The 20,221-nt window shown below is 49.6% G+C and overlaps 1 protein-coding gene across 3 annotated transcripts; it reads right to left on the bottom strand.

Moving 5' to 3' along the window:
• Positions 1-785: 785 nt before the first annotated feature.
• Positions 786-19,749, bottom strand: TRIM14 (tripartite motif containing 14). 3 transcript variants are annotated; one of them, XM_084898759.1, is made up of 6 exons: positions 19,414-19,725; positions 17,944-18,039; positions 9,935-10,168; positions 7,102-7,264; positions 5,008-5,100; positions 786-4,381 (listed from the first exon to the last, which is right to left on the bottom strand). In XM_084898759.1, exons 1-6 carry the CDS (start codon positions 19,627-19,629, stop codon positions 3,846-3,848), a joined length of 1,338 nt encoding a protein of 445 aa, XP_084754885.1. In that variant the 5' UTR covers positions 19,630-19,725; the 3' UTR covers positions 786-3,845. The 3 variants fall into 3 exon arrangements, with proteins under 3 accessions (XP_084754885.1, XP_084754884.1, XP_084754883.1); XM_084898758.1 differs by lacking the exon at positions 19,414-19,725 and adding an exon at positions 19,182-19,327; XM_084898757.1 differs by lacking the exons at positions 786-4,381; positions 5,008-5,100 and adding an exon at positions 6,101-6,690 and having other exon boundaries at positions 7,118-7,264; positions 19,414-19,749.
• Positions 19,750-20,221: the final 472 nt, after the last annotated feature.

The raw sequence follows: 20,221 nt of genomic DNA, 5'->3' as shown, positions 1-20,221 counted from the left end.
ACATCTCTGGCAGACTCTTTTAGGTCCTGAGAATAAGTCCAATCCCTTCCTCATGGAACTTCCATTCAGGTGGGGCCATATGCTATACATTAAACCATGAACACAGTTGATTTAACTATGTGAAAAGGTGGTAGGTGCAATGGGGGTAAAGGAGGAATAGAACCAAGTAAGGGAGATGGGGAATGTGGGCTTGGTGTGTTAGCATGTTGTGACGACTTTGAATATGGTGGTAATGCTGAAATCAGCCCTTCTATGATCCATAATGAAATTGTAAACCCAGCTAATAAAAAAGATTGTCTTATGTCCTTAAACAGCAGCATGAACCTTTCACAGAAATTTCCTATCATATTTCTTTTTGTTCACATTTGACCTTGTTTACTATAACTCCTCTTGTTTCAAAGTGCATCTCTTTTCAAATGCATAAATTAGCCTCTTGAAGTTTATTTACTTGTGAGTATAGAACCTTCCTCTCTTGCAGATCCCAAAACAGTTTCTGGAAAGGTACTCAAGTCTGTGTGGAAGGAGTGGGATAGGAATCCTGGGTTGTACTCATGTGTAAAAGAAAACCCATAAAATTGATATAAGAACTAAAGTGTGATAGTACCAATTTCTGGCTGATATTTTCTCCCTTTCATATTTTTCCTATAAACACTCAGTTGAAGTGTCCTGTACACCAAAGGTGACAGGTTCAATTCCCAATGAGAGTACATACCCAGATTCAGGTTTAATCCCTGGCCAACCAATAGATGTCTCTCCTCTCCCTCTTGAAAAATCAATTTAAAAAATTTAAAAAGACAGATATATTTTATGTGAACATATATATTAGAAAATTGCTGTCATTTACACATATCTGCAAGCAATTTGCTGTATCAATTAAGAAATTTCTACAAATTCAAATCTGAAAGAATGATCAATATCCTTGCAGACATGGACCCCAAGGAAGCTCAGTTCTCTCCTGTGAATATGCAAGGAATCTCCTGCTACCATCAGATAGCAGTTCGGAGTAGCAGTTGTCTCAGTGCTAAGCACAACAGGAACTCTGCTGGGGATGCTCACACATCCTGGCAAGGCACAGCTCTGTCAAGTTTTTAAGGCTAGTTCCTAACCTTGGCTCATTTGAGATTCACAGCACTGGTAACAGGATTTTCACACCCACTTTACAGAGGATTCTCAGAGAAGTAAAAAGTTACTAGCCTGAGGTCAGAGTTGACTGGACCAAAACCAGTTTTCCAACTGGTGCAGGCCTTGGCACCAAGTAGGCATTTGATAAAAGCTATTTTTCAGCTGGGACCGGTTTGGCTTGGTGGATAGAGCCTTGGCCTGCGGACTGAAAGGTCTCGGGTTCGATTCTGGTCAAGGGCATGTACCTTGGTTGCAGTAGGGGGTGTGCAAGAGGCAGCTGATCGATGATTCTCTCTCATCGATGTTTCCCTCCCTCTCCTTTGTGAAAAAATCAATAAAATATATATATATTTCTAAAAGCTATTTTTCAACTTTTATAGTCTCTGCTACTCTCAAATCCCCACTCTGGGTATAAGACCTCATCTCAAGAGCCCACGGGAGATAATCCAAAGCTAGATTCAGGCCCCACAGAGTAAACAGGCAAAAAAGTATAACATTCCAGGCCCACTGAGAGGGGCTAGAGTGAGCAGGTGCTGACCAGAGACTAACAGCATAGCCTTGTGGACATAAGCACAGACCCCAGCTCCACCATTAGCTGTGTGACCTGTGTGTCTCAATTGGGATAACTTTCTAACTCCTAGGGATGATGTGAGGATCAAATGAGTTCACAGCTGTAAAGCATTAGGACAGTGCCCAACAAGGAGCAAGGGCCCTTGTAACTCAGCCCTTATTGGCTGTGGGTTGGGAGCCAGTCTGGATTTGCAGGGATGAACAGAGATGTAGAGTCAAGTGTACCCCCCCACCCCTGCTCTGTCGGGAAAGCTCTCTGTCTGAATTCAGTTTGGGACCATCCCCAGTAAAATATCCTTTTCTCAGGATTCCTGGAGCATAGTGCTTAGACATCTATTCAAGTTAAGAGTTTTAAATTATTTGGTTAGAACTAAAGGCACTTTTGAGGTTCCTTCTGTCTTGTATTCTAATTGTATTACATTGCCCCATATGAAAGCGCCATTTTTAGGTAAAAAACTATGGGGAATTCTCAGTTTTTTTTATGGTTCAAACTAATTAATGCACTTAGTCTGTTTAAACCATGAGGGAGATTCAGCTTTGTGTTTTCCTCACCCTACCACTGTCCTGTCAAGCACTTAACAAGATACATTTAATACGATGTAACTTGAAAACTGTCCAGGGAACTTGACAAATCAGGGTGCTGAACCTTTAGAACTGAGGCACAGGCCCTGGACGGAGGTCTTTCCCTCCCTGCTAGAGGAGCTGGCCTCCCTGAGGTCCTGCCGGTTTGGCCTTCTCTGTTTATGTCACTTCCTTCTGGAAAGTGGGGCTCTATGCGTTTCCTTGACAACACGTGCATCTGAGGGATCTGAGAAACTCAGGGTGTCTGGGCTGCCCAACTCCACTCATGCTGCTCTTGTGATTCTAAGACAGTGGGAAAATTGCCAGTGGTTGCTTAGTAACAGCCACCTGCTGATTCTTCCCTTCAGCCCCAGGAATGATAAGCAGGAAAATCTCCCATGTTAAAGGCTTAGGGCAAATCAGAAACTTGCCTCGGGCATGGAGTATGGCCTAGCCCTTAATCACCATGGGTGACTTTCAGCAACTTTCTTTCAGGTAAGGACCTTAGTCTCCGAAATGTACAATGAGGTCAGGCTGAGTGATCTGTCAGGCTCTCCCAGCCCAGCTGCTCTGTGACTAAATGACAGCCAGCTGCTGGTTAGTCACTGCCTGGGAGGGCAGGGACTTACTGAATTCCTCAGGTCAGGGAGAGTATAGGTCACAGCTGCCCTTAGAAAGCTTCCAATCTAGTTAGAAAGATAGCTCCCAGGTTTGTGGCCCTGATACTAAGATTCTAGTCTAGTGGCTTGGGGAGACTCCCTTGGAGGCAGTTAAGCCTTGGGAAGACTGAGACAGGCAAAGAAGAAAGGCTTTATCATATAAATGTGCGTGGGGACAGGGGGCAGGATAGCTGCAAAGGCGCAGAGGCCCACAATGTGACAGTTCTGCTGGAGGGTATCTGAAAAGAGCTGCAGAAGCTAGCTGAGAAGTAGCTTAGGGGCAGCCTACAAAAACCCTGAATGCTAAGGTGAGGTGAAGTGCTTTCCCCCGCCCTGGAGTCCTTGGAACCTTTTCATAGTTCTGGGAGGTTAAGTACGGTTTTAGGCAGATCACTCTGGTTATATAGGTGGAAGACGGGAGAGGGTTCAGGCCAGGCGCTATGAAGAGGCTCTTGATGCTGCTCTGAAGGGAGGAAACATGGACAAGCTGAGCGGCATAGAATGCAGAGACAGAGCCCAGGGACTCTGGTTAGATCAAGTCAGGGCTGGGCGACTCTCCTGCATTCGCGTATTGTGCACCTACTATGTGCCAGGCAGTTCTGGCTTCTGTATGAGGTGGAGGTTTGAGGCTAGTATATTGTGATTGGTAAGGATGCCCAGAGCTCACCTGTGAGTGTGTCCTTTCAGGAACCCGGCCTAAAGGCAGTGTAGGGTAAGTGGTGGGGAGGTTTGCTGAGAGCAGCAGCAGCAGCAGCAGGGGACCTATGCTAAAGGCACGTCTGAATCCAGCCTAGGAGAGGACCTGTTCAAAGTGCACGCCGGCGGAGGAGACCACGGGTGTGCTTGGAGAGTAGGCAGTGGACAACTCACGTCTGGGTCGGGTGTAACCAGAGTCCCGGAAAGCCTAAGGGCAGTCCACTCCAATCTGAGCCCCTAGGGCAGCCGGGGGATGCTGATGGCCCCTTCCCAGAGCCGCAGGGCTGGGAAGAGCGGCTCCTGGAACGCGGCGCGGAAGGTGTGGAGGTGGCTCATGCCGTCCGACACGTTGTAGAAGGCGAGGACGCCGGCCTCGTAGTCCAGGAAGACGCCCAGCCGGTCGGGGTCGTCGCGGGGCCACAGGCGGCAGCGCTGGCTGTCGTGGAAGGCCCAGTACTCCAGGTCGTAGCGCTTGACGCACCAGGACTGGCGGTTGCAGCCCAGGCGCGCGGCAGCCGAGTCGCCCCGGCGCCGCAGGGAGGCGTAGGCCGCGCCCACCCACCAGCCGCAGCCCGCCTCCTGCACGTCCACCTCCCAGTAGTGGCGGCCCGCCGCGAAGCAGTCGCTGCCCAGCACCTGCCTCAGCGTGTCGAAGCGCAGCGCGGGGGACGGCCCCAGGCGGCACAGCAGGACGAGACGCACCGTCCGGCGGTCCTCGGAGAGGCGCAGGCGCGCGTGCATCGTGTCCGGGTCCAGCGTGGGCGTGCGCGCGTCTGCGGGGGGCGGGAACAGCACGCACGTCTGGTGGGCGGGGCCAGCGCTGCGCCCCGCCCCTCACCTACCTCTATAGTTTAAGTTTAAAAAATGTGGCTCTCAAAAGAAATTTCAATCGTTGTACTGTTGATATTTGGCTCTGTTGACTAATGAGTTTGCCGACCACTGGTCTAACCAACTGAGCCACACCAGCCAGGGCTGTGTAATTTTTTAAGGGAATGAAGATGTTCACAATGTGTCAATAAATGAAAACAGATTACAAAACAGTATGTATACTATGATACCATATTTGAAAAAAACCCACATTCAATATATAGACATTTGCCAAAGAAAACAAAAAGAGCAAATACTAGTAATAACCTACTGCTACATATCTACTAAGGTGGATAGGAACAGAAGAATTCCCAAAGCTCTCCAGTGATTTATAGTTGATTTTAAAAAGTTTTTTGCTTTCCTTTGTTTTCTAAAATAAACATATTATTTTTACATTTATAAAAAGTAATAATAATGGTAAAAAAAAACCAAAAACCAACAAGTTGGGTCTCTTAGGGAAAAAGGGTGGAACTCCATTTCATGACCCCCCTTCCCACCAATGCACCCCACCCTCTCACCCTGGGGGTCTTACATTTCAAGAAGAGCGATCGCTCTGGTGAGGGACTGATTTTCAACAGGGACTCCGGCTTGGTGCTAGAGAAGCTGGAGAGCTGGCAGTTCATGTCTGCAATGAATTGTAAGAAATGAGTGCCTGGTGCTCATGCAGGCAGCACACATTATAAAACATGCCCAAACTATTATAAAACTGGAAATTCATCTAAGCTCTCTCCCCCAAAACCATGCCTATGTAGGTGGGAAATACAAATCCACAGTCACAGGAAAACTCCAGGACAATGCTCAGATCTGAGGAGAAATGCTCTCCCAGGGTCTGGAACAAACTCAGCAAAGGCAGGTCAGTGTGAGTGGGCCCTGAGCATGGGGAGGAGATGGCAGGCTCCAGAACCATCCTGAGAATCAATTAGAAACTAAACAAGTCAACGAAGAGGCAACCTCAGAACAGAAATGCAAATTCCAGGATAAAGATGGAAAACAAGAAGTTAAAGGTGAGTCCTCACCTCAATGTTTTCCTCTCTCCCCAACTCTCTCTGGGGGAAAAAAAAAAAATCAATAAACATATCCTTAGGTGAGGATTTTTAAAAATCTTCTTTGACAAACCAGCTCAGAAAAATCCATGGCTCAGCCCCATTGCAGGCATCAGCGTCCCCAGTTATGTTTCCTTGTCTCCGTGTGCAATGCCTTTCTGGCTCTTCCACTGTCAAAGTCTTAGTGAGTCAGGCCCAACTCAAGTCCCAGCTCCTCCAGCAAGGCTCCCGGATTTCCCATCAGAATCGCTCTTTCCTTCACCTGAGTTCCCTCATGAAGTAGGCCTGTGCTGCGGCCAGGGCCTGGCTCACCTCCCTCCAGTTCCCAGAGATGTTCAGGGCGTGCTTGCACCATTTCTGCCTTGCTTCCTCTCACCCCTTTCCTTCTCCTTTTCTCCTGATCTTCAGAGCTAGCACTGCCCTGCCAGCCCCATGTGACAAGGTAGCTTCCAAGTTTTTCCACCTCATCTCTCACCACTATGCCCAGTCACTATGGCCCCTGTCTGTGCCCAGTCACTATGGCTTCCTCTCTGTGCCCAAAATCTCAAGTTCTTCCCTCCTCCTTCTCCTCCACCCCCTCCTCTTCCCTCTTTATTCCACTTAACCTGCTTAATTTTTCTTCGGAGCCCTTATCGCTGACATATTCATTTGTCCTCTGTCTTCCCCTCAAAAGACTGAGAACCACAAAGGCAAGAGCTGTGCTTGGCACGGAATAGGGGCTCCATAAATACTCTGAATGAATCATAATAGCAGAGATGAATGAATGAATGAATGAATATTTCTGAGCACCTGCTTTGTTTCAGGAATCTCAGAGCTGGGCCCAAAATGGTTCTTGCTATCCAGGCATGCATGAGAGGCAGGGAAGGATCCATGTATGAAAAACACCCCGGGCAAAAAAACAACAACAACAAAAAAAAAACCCAGGCAGGAGATGGGGCAGGCTCTGCAGAGAAAGGACAGAGGGGTAGAGTCCAGTGGCAGAAGGGGCCCAAGGTGACGTGGTGAGCTTCCCGGTGAGCACGGCACAGCCGTGCTGGCCTGCAGGGACGGTGGGACGTGAGCAGGCGGAGGAAGAGGAGGAGTTGGTCCTTCAGGCTGGGACCCCGGAGCAGGCAGAGGGGAGGTGTGGCGGAATCCCAGGAACCACTGATGGCAGGAGCAGAGCAGTGTGGCTTTAAGGGGCAGAGCACATCTCAGGAGGGGGAGGAAGTGAAGTCAGAAGGGTGGGGTGGGTGCAAGCCAGGAGTCCGGGACCACCCAGCCCAAGGCCCCTGTGTGGGAGACATGATTCTGGGTGGCCGTCTTCCCTGCTGTCTCTGAGTCACATGTGTCAAACACAAGGCCCGCAGGCCAAATCCAGCCCGCCAGGCCTTGCAATGTGGCCCGCACCGCGCTGTCATCACTGCACTCCGCTGTCAGTTTATGACATTGTCAGTTTATGACTGTTCAGTAAACCATTCGGCCCGCGATTTAGGCTGGATTTTAGATTTTGGCCCCTTCTCTGATTGAGTTCGACACCCCTACTCTGAGTTAAAGGGCAGGGAGGGAGTAAGGGACACAGAGCCGGTCACACGGGGACTTACTGTCCTTCACGCGAACCTCTAGTGGCGTCTGTATCATGCTCTGCATGGCTTCCACGAGGCCCTTGAAGAAGGTCTTGATGGGCGCGAAGGACTGGGGCACGGGGTGACACAGCTCCCCCACGCTCATCTGCTTCTTCAGCTCCTGCTCCGTGGCCGTGAACTCCTGCGGGGACACAGGGGGGGCAGGTTGGCTCCACAGCTGCACCAGGAACAAACCCTGGCCAAGTGCAGGTCCTACCGCACCTGGCCCTGGCACCACCGGCCAGCCAGGGCCATGCCCCCAGGAATGACCGCACAGCAGACCCCACACAGCAGACTGTCATTCCTCAGTTCAAAATACTCCCCTGGTCCCCATCTCTTAACAGAACAAAGTCTAAATCCCATGGCCCTTCATCAACAAACCCTGGCCTCCCGATCCAGCTGCGTCTCCCAGGTCCCCTGCACCTGCAGCCCTGCTCACCTCCAGCCAGGCTGAACGCAGGTGGCTCTCCAGCCCGCCAAGCTCCCACATGCACGTGGTTCCTTTCTGCCTGGAACGTCCCCTCTGCTTCATCCTTCTGTCTATACCTCATCCTCCCACACACTGCTCACTATCACCTCCTCCTAGAAGCCTTCCCTGATCCCCTCTGCAGAACTGGACACTTCTCAGTCACACTTTTGCTAGCTCACTTGAGCTGTGTTGTAAATACCTGTTTCTGAGCATGAGCTGGGGCCTGGGCAGAACAGGTTGCTCCCTGAATATTTGATGAATAAATAAATGAGCAAGTGGAAGGAATGATGAATGGTGAAAATCAGTAGCTCTGGCACCAGAGAATTAAAAAAAAAAAAAAAAAATGACAAAACCTTGAAACTCTCCCTGTGATGGAGGAATAACAACCTTCTTCATGGAGCAGCCCTTTGAGTTAGCTATTCCTAAGGGGTACCATTCTTTTATTTTTATTTATTTTTATTTTTATTGATTTCAGAGAGGAAGGGAGAGGGAGCGAGATATAGAGATAGAAACATCAATGATGAGAGAGAATCATTGATCAGCTGCCTCCTGCATGCCCCACACTAGGGCTCAGGCCTACAACCCGCATGTGCCCTGACCTGGAATTGAACCATGACCTCCTAGTTCATAGGCCGATGCTCAACCACCAAGCCATGCCAGCTGGGCAGGGGTACCATTATTTTAAAAGAAACAAACAAATGCATCAAAGTACAGTAACCATTGTGCATAGGACAGCACCTCACTCAGAATTTTTTGTTAGGCGTATTTTTTATTTTGAATTTATTGGGTGCCTAAACTGCTTTGGCTCAGTGGATAGAGCGTAGGTCTGCAGACTGAAAGGTCCCAGGTTCGATTGCGGTCAAGGGCATGTACATTGGTTGCAGGCACATCCCTGGTAGGGGGTGTGCAGGAGGCAGCTGGTCAATGTTTCTCTCTCATCGATGTTTCTAGCTCTCTGTCCCTCTTCCTCTCCCTTCCTCTCTATAAAACAATCAATAAAATATATTTAAAAAAGAATGAATTTATTGGGCAGCATTGGATTATAAAATTTATAGGTTTTAGATATACAATTCTACCACACATCAGCTGTATATTGTACTGGGTGTTCACAACCCCAAGTCAGGTCTCCTTCCATCACCATTTATCCCCCATTACCCAGCTCCCTTCCCTCCTGGTAATCACCATGCTGTTATCTGTGTCTATGTAGGTTTGTTTTTATCTTTTTTGTTAACTAACAATGAGACACAGGCTGAGTTGACCAAGGCCACATAAAGGCACAAGAGTGGAAACATCCACCAGGGCCTGGCTTGGCTGGTTTTGCATTGATGAATTTATTAGCGTTATTTTATATTCAGAACTCATGCAAATTTGTGGTTAGACTTGGTGCCCCCATTATACCCAGAAGCCCTTAAAGCATCTTTCAAAAGTTATCTAATCCTGCAAGATTTCCCTTTACGGTGGGAAAAGTGAAGCGAAGAGGAAACCAGGATAAGAACGTGAACTGGAAAACAGAGCGAGGCGAGGCACAAAATATATGCCATGAAGTCACAGCCCAGCTGCTTGAAACACATCTAGCTCTGAGCTTCCCAGAAGCCATAGCGAAGAAGGGAACAGGAAGAGGTGCATGAGTGGGAAGCGATCAAAGGCACAGGTGACCGCCCCGGAGTATTGGTTCCTCAAAGACAGGAACACCACCTTTACACATGCTTTCACTAAGTACAGTATGAACATCACAGAGGCTGTTTCTTAGAGGCTCCTTCTTGGTGAAGGTGAGGACCTGCAGGAGAGCCCAGTGGCCAAGGAGTTCCATTCTTCTCTCCCCCTTTGAGCAAACTGCTACCCAGCTCTTGAGGATGCTCAGTAGCTGACAGATCCTCGCCTCTCCAGGAGGAGTGTTTCAATAAAGACTATAGACCGGTCGGTAGAGGCCTGGGCAATGATGCTTTGCAGCTTTAGAGTCAGAGAAACCTGGGTTCCGATCCCAGCTCTGCCACCTACCAGCTGGGTGACCTCAAATGAGTCACTTCACCTCCCCGGGCCTCAGAGTCCCATTTGTAAAGTGGGGTGAGTATATCCACTTTGCAGAGTTCTGGTCAACATTCAAGCTAAGATCCATGAGGGTGGCTGCAAAGGTTATTTCATTAGTCCAAGATATTCATTATCTTCCTAACTATGTCTATTTCCTGACCGCTTGTGTAGGGGCAGGGACGTCTGTTCACTAACAAGGCAATTCTCTCTGTGTTAACTCACTGTGTAAATACTGTGCTCAATGCCATAGGAACCACGATGAAATGTGGGTGGTGGCTGGCAGGTGGCAGCTGTGAGGCAGAAACCCAGCATTACCTGCAGCAGCTGGACAGGGTCGGACTCCTGGCTGATACTGCAAACTCTGTCGGAGAGACGGTTCAAGACGTCAATTTGGTCCTCACACGACTTGATTTGCTCCCGGTAGGCCTGGAGGGTGAGCTGGGTATTCTTATCGATTAATTTCTTGGCCAGGGCTTCCTCTTCATCAAGTAGCAATCGGAGTTCAGTGAATTTCCCTGCCAGCCAGATTTTACTTGACTCTGCATGAGCCTAAAAAGAAAACCAGTTGCAGAGGATGTGAGTGCCAACCAGGAAACCCAGGATAATCAACATGCAAAAACTATGATGACATGTAAAAGCAAGGTCCAGTGAGGACAAGATCAACTTACAAAAACTCAAGCTTGCCTAAGGACCTGCCATACCCAATTGGAACATGCATGGAGAAACAAAGATCCTTTTAAAACAATGGATGATATAACAATGTATCTAGAAATAAAACTGGAAAAAAAAAAAAAAAGCTGCAAAGACTTAGATAAAGAAAAGTATAAAATTGTACTGAAAAACATAAAATAATCTGAATGCATGGAAGAAAAAAACATATCCCTGGCTGTGGAAGATTCATTGCTACAAAGTGCTATTTGGCCCAGCCACGGTGACTTAGTGGTCGAACGACAACCTGCGAACCAGGAGGTCACAGTGTGATTCCCGGTCAGGGCCACGCCAGGGTACAGGCTTGATCCCCGTAGTGGGTGTGTAGGAGGCAGTGGATCAATGATTCTCTCTCATCATGGATGTTTCTATTTCTCTCCCTCTCCTTTCCTCTCTGAAATCAATTTATTTATTTATTTATTTTGTGTGTGTTTTTTTTTATTTTATTTTATTTTTGAAATCAATTTTTAAAAATATTTTTTAAAAAAGATGTTATCTATCTCCAACTTAGTCTATAAATTGGGCACACCCCAAATAAGTCTTAACGAGCAGATTAAACAAAAATTAAATTATCATGGGGGAGGCCTGGCCAGTGTGGTTCAGTTTGTTGAGCATCATCCTGTGTACCAAAGAGTCGCTGGTTTGATATCTGGTCAGGGCACATGCCTGGCTTGTGGGCTCGATCCCCAGTGGGGGAGACTAAGCATAAGAAAAGTAAAAAATTACTTTAAAAACATCAATGAAGGATGAGTTGCCTTATTAAATATCAAACAGACTGCTACAAGATTTAAAACCATACAGCTTAGGCATAGACAAAATGATCAGGAACACAGAATAAAGAGTTATAAGTTATAGCCCATGGGATCAGGCCTAAATGGGCAGTCAGACATCCCTTGAGGGGTCCCAGATTGGAGAGGGTGCAGGCTGGGCTGAGTGACACCCACTCCCCTCCCCCATGCACGAATTTCGTGCACTGGGCCTCTAGTATTATAATAACAATGTAAAGTGTCAGGTGGGTACTAGCCTTATCAGGGTGATAACTTTGTAAGTTATAGAAATGTCTAACCACTATACTGTGCATCTGAAGCTAGAATAATATTGTAATTGAAAAATAAATAAAAAATGTTCCTTAAAAAAAAAAAAAGAGTTATAAGTTATAAAAGATATATATATATATATATATATATATATATATATATATATTATATATATATATATATCGTATACACATACACACACAATAATGGTGGCATTTCAAATTACTGAAAGAGTGAACTATTCAACAAATGGTATTAGTACAATATGCAATTAACCATGTATTCGATAAAAATTTTAAGTTAGATTCTTATCCTATATATAAAAACAAATTCAGCAGAACCCTACCTATGAAGTAGTCTTGCCAACAAGTGTGAACCTGAATCAGATCAAGCCTCTAGATCTAAATAAAAGATTCAGCACAGAGGAGAGAGGAACGTGTGAGCCATCAACCTAAGAAATACATCAAGCAAGTGCATCTCGAAACTTTATTTCACTCCTAAGTCAAACAAACGAAATGTGACACTTACAAGACAACTGGAAATGTGACCACTGAGTGGATAGGATAGTTGATGACATTAAGAAACTATTGTTAATTTTCATTCGTGTGATGATGATGATGCTATGGTTAGGTACTTCTTAAAAATGAGTCCTGCCCTGGCCAGTGTTGCTCAATGATTCAACTGTCAGCCCGCACACCGAAGGGTCTCCCACACATGCCCTGACCGGGGACAGGGATCAAACCTGCAACCCAGGCATATGCCCTTGACTGGGAATCAATCTGAGACCCTTCGGTGTGCAGGGCATGCTCTAACCACTGAGGAACCCTGGCAGGGCTACAAAATAATCTTTATTTCCCCCCCCCCCCCCACAAACAAAACAAAACAAAACAAAAAAACACAATCTTAATGGCAATACACATTGTTATAACTAAAAATATCCCCAAGAAAACTTCAGGTGCAAGCATATGAGGCTGATTATGCAGTATGATTCAAAGTTTAAAAAAGGGGGAGAGGTAGAATTCTGGCAATGAAGCAGGAAGTGCGGTCTGGTTTAGGCTGCAACCGTTCAAAGTGAAACTGGATCCCAGATTGAACTGAACTGAGGTCTGGATGCAGCTGGATGCAGCTGGATGGGGCTGGGGCTGGGCCAGGGCCTGACAGAGTCCGGCTGAGGAGATAGATCTAAGGACTGTGGGGGAGAAAGAACTTGAGCAGCAACACAGCCCAGGCCTGGGAATGTGGAGGGTTTTACACATGGACTGGAAAGAACTGTTTTGCCGAAAACTGAATGACTGTGGACAATCCTGTGATGACTGCCTCTCAGGGGCGTCCCACCAGGGGAGGCAGTGTGCTGGCCAGCCCTGCCCAGGCCACAGTAGCTATGACATCCATGCACGCTGATACATGGCAGCGGCTGGCGGGAAGGGGCAGAGGAATGGCCACCCCCAGCAGGGTGGTGGAGACCAATGGCATCGGCTGGGACAATGGCATTGGCCGAGCCCTCAGCTTCCTAGTCTCAATCTGACAAAGGCTGGTTCATGTCACCCGCTGTCCTCTACCCCATGCCGTGGTCTGGTCCTTACAGGGGAAGGGACAAAGCCGGACGTGAGGATGTGTACACACTCCCCAGGGAGCTCTGTTCCCGGCCCCCCTCTCCCCCTCCACTCTGCTCAGGAGGCAGCAGGGCTGAGTCCTGCAGGCCGGGATCCCCCTTCAGGCTGGGTTTGGTTTAGTCAATGGGAGGAGGAACTAGAGGGAGGTCAGAGGGTGAGGGGAACAGCCAGGGTATCCCGCCTCCCTGCGTTCCCTCCACCCTCCCGCTCCCACAGGATGGCCCCTCTGGTTCCGGCTCCTGCCCAGGTGGCCCTGGACTCTGCACTCTGCTGATACCACCCCTCCCTTTGGCCCCGCAGCCCAGAGTGAAGGTGCTTCCTCCTGGGGCCAATTGCCTCACCACACCCTGACTGGCTTCCCTGCCCCTTCCGTGCCTGTCACCATTCCCTGCACCCATCTCCTCTGGGTGAAACCCTCAGAGTGGCTTCTGTCTTTCTGGGTGGACTTTGGTAAACACAGCCATGGCCCCAGGTCCATCTGTACCTTCCCATGTGACCAGTGACAGGTATTTCCTCTGCCTGAGGGGTCCATCTCCAAGGCCTGTCAGCCTGACACGGTGCACAGTCTAAATCCCTCCTAGATCTGGATTCACCAGACATTAACCAAACGTAAATATATATGGTTCATGTCACCCGCTATAAAGGTATCAAAAGCTCCTTGTGGAATATTCAGAAGATTCAGAAAAAAACACACACAACCACTGCATACTGGCATCCTGTCCCAGTTGGAATAAAAAGTCAGGGTAGCAGGCAAGGACTGAATGCTCCCTACACCTGCCTGTCTGAGCCCCCCCCCCGAGAAGCCATGATGGGGACAAACAGCCCAACAACAAGGATGTCAGAGGAAAGCATTTCATGGGTGTGGGTTGGGGATTAATGACCTCTTTGATTGTCCTATAAAAGGGAGTGGTTGCACTGAAACCGGTTTGGCTCAGTGGTAGAGCGTCGGTCTGCGGACTGAAAGGTCCAAGGTTTGATTCCGGTCAAGGGCATGTACCTTGGTTGTGGGCAGCTGATCGATGATTCTCTCTCATCGATGTTTCTAACTCTCTATCCCTCTCCCTTACTCTCTGTAAAAAAATCAATAAAATATATATTTTTTTAAAAATGGGGGGAGTGGTTGCGTAGGCCGGGCTCATCGGCTTCTGAACAGCAGACTTTGGACATTGTACGATCTTTATTGATTTTAACTTATTTACGAAACTGTCTTGTGGGCTAATTTTCAGGCGAATGGCCTTTGCCTCGCTACTGCCCGGGTCCTGCCCGCTTGTCCCCAGGCCCCGCTGCCACAGGCCGCGGGCTACCGCTGGGCAGAGCGTACAGGAACTCTCACAAATGCTGTGTCTGTGGCACTGGAGGCATCACGTCTGGACATGTGTCCCAGAGGAAGCAAACCAACGTGCCAGAAATGTTCCCTGCAATGCTATTTTACTTAGTGAAAAGCTGGAAATGACCTAAATGTTCAACATTAGGAAAATGACTTAATGAGTTAACTCCCCCCCTCCCCACAAACAAACAAACAAAAATAAATAAACCAACAAAAACCCACAATCAAACAGACGACAAAAAAGGAAATCCTCAGGTGCCCAAAACAGAGGGCACTTGATGTCAGAGCCGTGGGCAGAAGAGGAGCTGAGTGACCCCCGGGAGGGATGGGCGTACAGGTGTGTGTGACACACCGCACTGGGGCCTGCTCAGTCAGGGGGGCTCTCCGGGGGACCCTTGGCCCTATTCCAGGGGGACGGGGAGGGGGGCCGCCTGCATCAGGCCAGAGTCACAGAGAGCTGTTCCATCCAGGAACCAGGCACCAGAAAAACTGGACCCACTGCCCTGGGGAAGCAGCAAGGAATCTTGTCATCCATCCAAGTCTTGGGGGAAAGAGTCACTAGCAAAACAACCCAATAAACACAGTAACAGGCTTGGAGTCTGGATTTGCGGAACCTCAAAACTAAAAAACTCACATGACAACCGGTCTGGACCCGCCGAAACCCAGCGCCCGCCCCAGACGCTCACCCGCAGGGCTCTGCAGGGGCTGCTCACACCCAGGGCACAGGGGGCACCATGGAGATGCCTACTGAAGGCCAGGGGACGACACAGACTCCAGGTCACACAGGGAGACCAGCCACTGGGCCTCCCTCCATCCTGGATGCTATACCAAAGAGTATTCGTGTACAGAAAAAAAAAGTCTCAAAATGTGAACTGGTGGTTGGCCTGGAGTGGCAGAATTATAGCTGTATTTTAAAAAATCTGCTGTTGAGCTCTAACTGGGTTGGCTCAGTGAATAGCACATCGGCCTGCGGAATGAAGGGTCCCAGGTTCAGTTCTGGTCAAGGGCATGTACCTTGGTTGTAGGCACATCCCCAGTAGGGGGTGTGCAGGAGGCAACTGACTGATGTTTCTTTCTCATCAATGCTTCTAATTAGAGAATCCCTCTCCCTTCCTCTCTGTAAAATTCAATAAAAAAAAATATATATTTTTTTAAAATCTGCTGTTGACCAGGAACTGAAATATAAATGCCCACAGGAGACGGCCTGGTAACTTAGAGAGGAGAGTGGACAGGCAACCCATGTCCTTCTCATGAGCATGCCCATTGCTCAGCTCTGACAGCTCCATTGGGGATGTAGGCCTAGGGGGGGCACAGCCTCCCTCTTTTCTACATCTAACTCTTTATACAAATACCTCCCAGCTTTCACATGCCCATCACTAATTTTTCTGAGAGTCGCTTAGGTGTAAGTCCAATAACACATGTTCAGGATTGTATGCTGAAAACTACAAAATACTGATGAAAAAAAACAAAGACCTAAATAAATGAAGAGATATACCATGGTCACGAATCCTCCAATGCTGTAATTATAGAGATAGAGAATAAATGAGTGACTGCTAGGAGTCAGGGATTGTTGGGGACTGGGTGGGGTGACTATACGGGTGTAGCAGGAGGTAGATCTTGGTAGTGATGGAACCGTTCTGTATTTTGGTTACAGCAGAAGTTACTCAAATCTACAAAGGTGATAAGTTGACCTAGAACATATACACACACACACAGTCAATTTCCTGGTTTTGAAATTGTACAAGAGTTAGGTAAGATATAACCCTTGGGGCAAACGAGGTGAGAGGCACACAAAACTTACTGCCTTGGCAACTTCCTGTGAATCTACAATTATTTCAAAACAAAGGTAAGAAAATCAGGGAGGAGGTTAAAAGAAAGGAAACCATTCCTTGGATTAAGCTGAAACCTGCCCCCTTAGACTGTCCACATGGTGCCTCACTCTCGTCTTGGGGCCCCCCGCGCTGTATCTGCTCGGAGACTTGCAGACTGTGGGCCTGTGCCCCCATCCGGGTCTAGCTCAACAGCCCAAAGCAACACCCCCATCCCATCAGGTGCCCCAACTTTGTTTCCAGATCCTTTTGAACGGATTTATCCCCCTGAGATCGGAGCCCTCCTCTTGAAGATGTGAGGGACACTATTAACGATTAAGCCAGGGCCAAGGTAAATATTTGTGAAATATATTTATACCTCACTTTCCCTTTCACAACTTTCCTCAGCAAACTGAGTCCTGTAGTCAGTCATCTTTCAGTTAATGAATGCTGGGCAGACAGGGAGCCAATTCCGTGGCCTGGCTTGGCCTCGGCATTCCCACACCTTAGATTAAGCAGAACCCTGCTCTCCCAGCCTCTGCAGGTGGATTCTAATCTTGCCGTGGGCACCCCACATTGTATCTGCTCGGAGACTTGCAGACACTGAACCTCCGCTGTGGGTTACTGCCACAGTCCTAGCCAGCCACTCAGAGGCTCATCCAGTTCTCAGGGGGCAGGCCCTGTGAGGGTACCCTACCAGAGCCTCACTCCCAGGAGGGGGCGCTGAAGCTGGCTGAGTCCACATAAAAGGCCCTGGAGACAGAGCAACGTTTTCACAGTCAAAATGGCATCTCATGATACCATCAGCCCCGACTTCCCACTGAAAACACAGAGGGATCCATGTACACAAACGGCATCAGGAAAGGAGCACGCCTAAAGAAAGCAAACAGGTGTGGAGTACATTTATGCCTCCCTTCCCCTTTCACCATGGCAGTGAAACGTAAGCCGTCTGTGTGTTCCTTCAGCTGCATTTTGCTTTGGTTAAGGTGCCTGGCGGGTGGTGGACTGGTCCCTCCAAGGAGAATGGCCTTGGCGATGGTGAGAGAAAGGCTGCTCCCCATCCTGTGAGGTATTATGGGGCAAGGCTGGGGTGTGGGGCGGAGGCAGAGTCACCACCAAGCTAATGGAACAGCAGCCTCAGGCCCCTCCCCTGTCATGGTCTTACAAGTGATACTGTGTTCTTTTGCTTAAAAAAGGTCCCCTAAATCAGTGACTTTCAACCTTTTCCATCTAATGGCACACATAAACTAATTATTAAAATGTGGTGGCCCAACCAAAAATATACTTTTCTGCCGATCTGAAAAAAAAAAAAAAGGTATAATTTTCATTCATTCAACACCATATAGCCTTGTGTTGACTGTTGTCAGCTTTTCATTTGGTAATCTAAAGCAGTGGTCAGCAAACCACAGCTTGTGAGCCACATGCGGCTCTTTGGCCCCTTGAGTGTGGCTCTTCCACAAAATTACCACGGCCTGGGCGAGTCTATTTTGAAGAAGTGGCATTAGAAGAAGTTTAAGTTTAAAAAATGTGGCTCTCAAAAGAAATTTCAATCGTTGTATTGCTGATATTTGGCTCTGTTGACTAATGAGTTTGCCGACCACTGATCTAAGGGAAAAGAAGTCCATGCTTTGACTGAATAGCCGGGTATTGCACGTTTTAAAAATTCCTGGGGCACACCCGTTGAAAATCGCCACCCTCAATTATAGAAGCCCGAGGTCCCTCCAGACCTGATCTCCTTTGCGGCTGGTTTTCATTTTTCCTCGGCTGCATAGTCTGTCCTGGGAGGAACGTGGACATCTCAACTAAGAAGAAGGAAGAAATGCCCACTTGCCTGGAGCTTCTCAGCAGCATCTTCTATCTGGTTCCTGTTGCCAACTTGCTGCTGCTTCTTGGTTGCCAGCTGCCTTAAACATTGTTGCGTGAGTTTCTGTAGGCGAAGGAATCAGGGGAAAAGGCTTAATGCCGTCACTTTCACGACAACAAGCCTCTGCAGGGGTCGTCTCCTCTCACCCCTGCCCAAAGTCAAGCAGCAAGTGAGAGGGTGAGCTGTGATGGAGGGTCACTCTGGTCCTCAGGGATCCTTCAAACCATGATGCCCTCCCCCCTCTTTCTAGGACAAACCTGTTGGTGACCTGATTTTCCAGTCCCTCAAGTAGGATCTTGAAACCTATGGATTTTAACTTATGTATGGGTTAATTTTAAGCAGCCTGGGGACGGGGGAAGAGAATTCACTCACACAATAAACATTAACAGAGCGCCTACTACATGCTGGGCCTTGTTCTGGGAGCTGCCCGTTGTGGGACGTGCATTCCAGAGGGGCCTGTGGCCCTCTGGCCTGGATTGGGGTTCAGAAGATTGAATGCGTGAGAGATCTGTGGGGTTCGTGCTCCCCTCTCCCTCCCACCTGAAACGGCTCCCTTCCCTACCTCTGCTTTTTGCATTAGCCACTTTTCCAAAGGCTGCTCTGTGACCCTTTCCCCACCAGTGGGACTTTACCCCGCCCCCTCCCCATTTGGCCGGCCTTATGCTCCACTGCTGGGCCGAGGGCAGGCCTGCTCCCTTCCTGGCTCCCCCATACAGGCCAGAGGGTGACCTAGAAGTCTTTGCTGAACCAAACAATTACTAGGGGCTGCCCACCTCAAGTGGGCCACAAGAGTTCAGATTAAACACAGGGGAGGGCTCCCAGGTAAGAATGCACCCCGTGGGGGCAGTCCACCGCATGGATTCCTGGGTTCAAGACCTGCCTCTGCCTCCAGAGCTTTCCTTTTCTTATCCATAAAATGGCCGTCCTAGCTCCCACCAGTTATGTTTGTGGAACTGGGGTGGGTGTGGGAAGGGAAGGGGAGGAGGGGCAGTCCACTACCCTCTCTGTGAGCTCCAGGAGACAAAACCGGAGGGAGTTACCTAGCGTCCCAGGCTACCAGGCTGTTTACCAATAGAAAGGGATTTTACTCTGGTTACAAAAGGCAGGTTTCCTCCTGGCCCCAGAGCAGTGTGGTGGATGCGCCCTGGCGGACGAGGTCCATATGGGAAACAGCCGAGGCTCCCGCGTCCTCATCCCAAACCCACCTGTCCTGCCTGCAAGTTGGCTGGTGGCCTTGGCTTTGCCCGGACGTGGCCATTCGCTCTCATCAGGAACAACAGCCAGGTCGCCGCCTGGTTGCCTTGGGGTTTCGGGGTTCCTTCCCGGCCTTGGCGAGGGGACCCCGGGCCGGCGCCCCCCCGCGCCCGCGCCTCCCCTCCCCCCGCGCCCCCCCGCGCCCCGCGCCTCCCCACCCCCCCGCGCCCCCCGCGCCCCCACCTGCACGCGCGCCGCCTCCTCGCGGGCCAGGCCCACCGGGTGGCCGCGGTGCGCGCCCAGCAGCGGGCAGAGCGCGCACACGCAGCGCCGGCAGCTGCGGCAGAAGAGCTCGGCCACGCGGTCGCCGTGCTCAGGGCAGCGCCAGCCGCACGCGTCCTCCGCCTCGGCGGCGCCCGGGGCCCCCGGGGGAGGGTGCGGGGCCCCCGCGCCCGCCATGCACTCCGGCGGTCGGTGCGGCGTCGCCGGAGCGGGAGCGGCGCTGGCGAGGAATCGAAAGCGGACGGCGGGGCGGGGCCCGGGTCTGGCCGGCCCCGCGCGGGGATGGGAGATGGCAGCGGCCGCGGCCGGGGGCGGGGTGGGGGGACCGGGTTTGCATCTTCACCTCCTCCTGACCCGCAGGGCGCCCGCCCGCCCCCGCGGTCTGCAGCCGGCGGCGCGGGAGGCTCAGGCCTGGTCCAGCGGCTTTCTGCCTGGCCTGGAGGGGATGGCCGCGGCAGAAATGGGGGTCCGCTCCTGCAATACCTTACATACCTTAAAAATAAAGCAACCGCTCCTGGCCGGTTTGGCTCCTTGGATAGAGCGTCAGCCTGCAGACTCAAGGGTCCCAGGTTTGATTCCAGTCTAGGGCATGCACCTGGGTTGCATGCACATCCCCAGGGGGAGGTGTGCAGGAGGCAGCGGAGTGATGTTTCTCTCTCATGGATGTTTCTATCTACTCCCCTCCTTTTCTCTCTGTAAAAAAAAATAAATAAATAAATAAATAAATAAATAAAAATCAATAAAATATGTATTTTTTAAAATTAAAGCA

Source organism: Pipistrellus hanaki (assembly GCF_964339955.1).
Source record: "Pipistrellus hanaki genome assembly, chromosome: 11".
In the NCBI taxonomy this organism is placed as follows: Eukaryota; Metazoa; Chordata; class Mammalia; order Chiroptera; family Vespertilionidae; genus Pipistrellus; species Pipistrellus hanaki.
The sequence above is the reverse complement of the archived record's forward strand: the minus strand, read 5'-3'. Positions and strand labels throughout refer to the sequence as shown.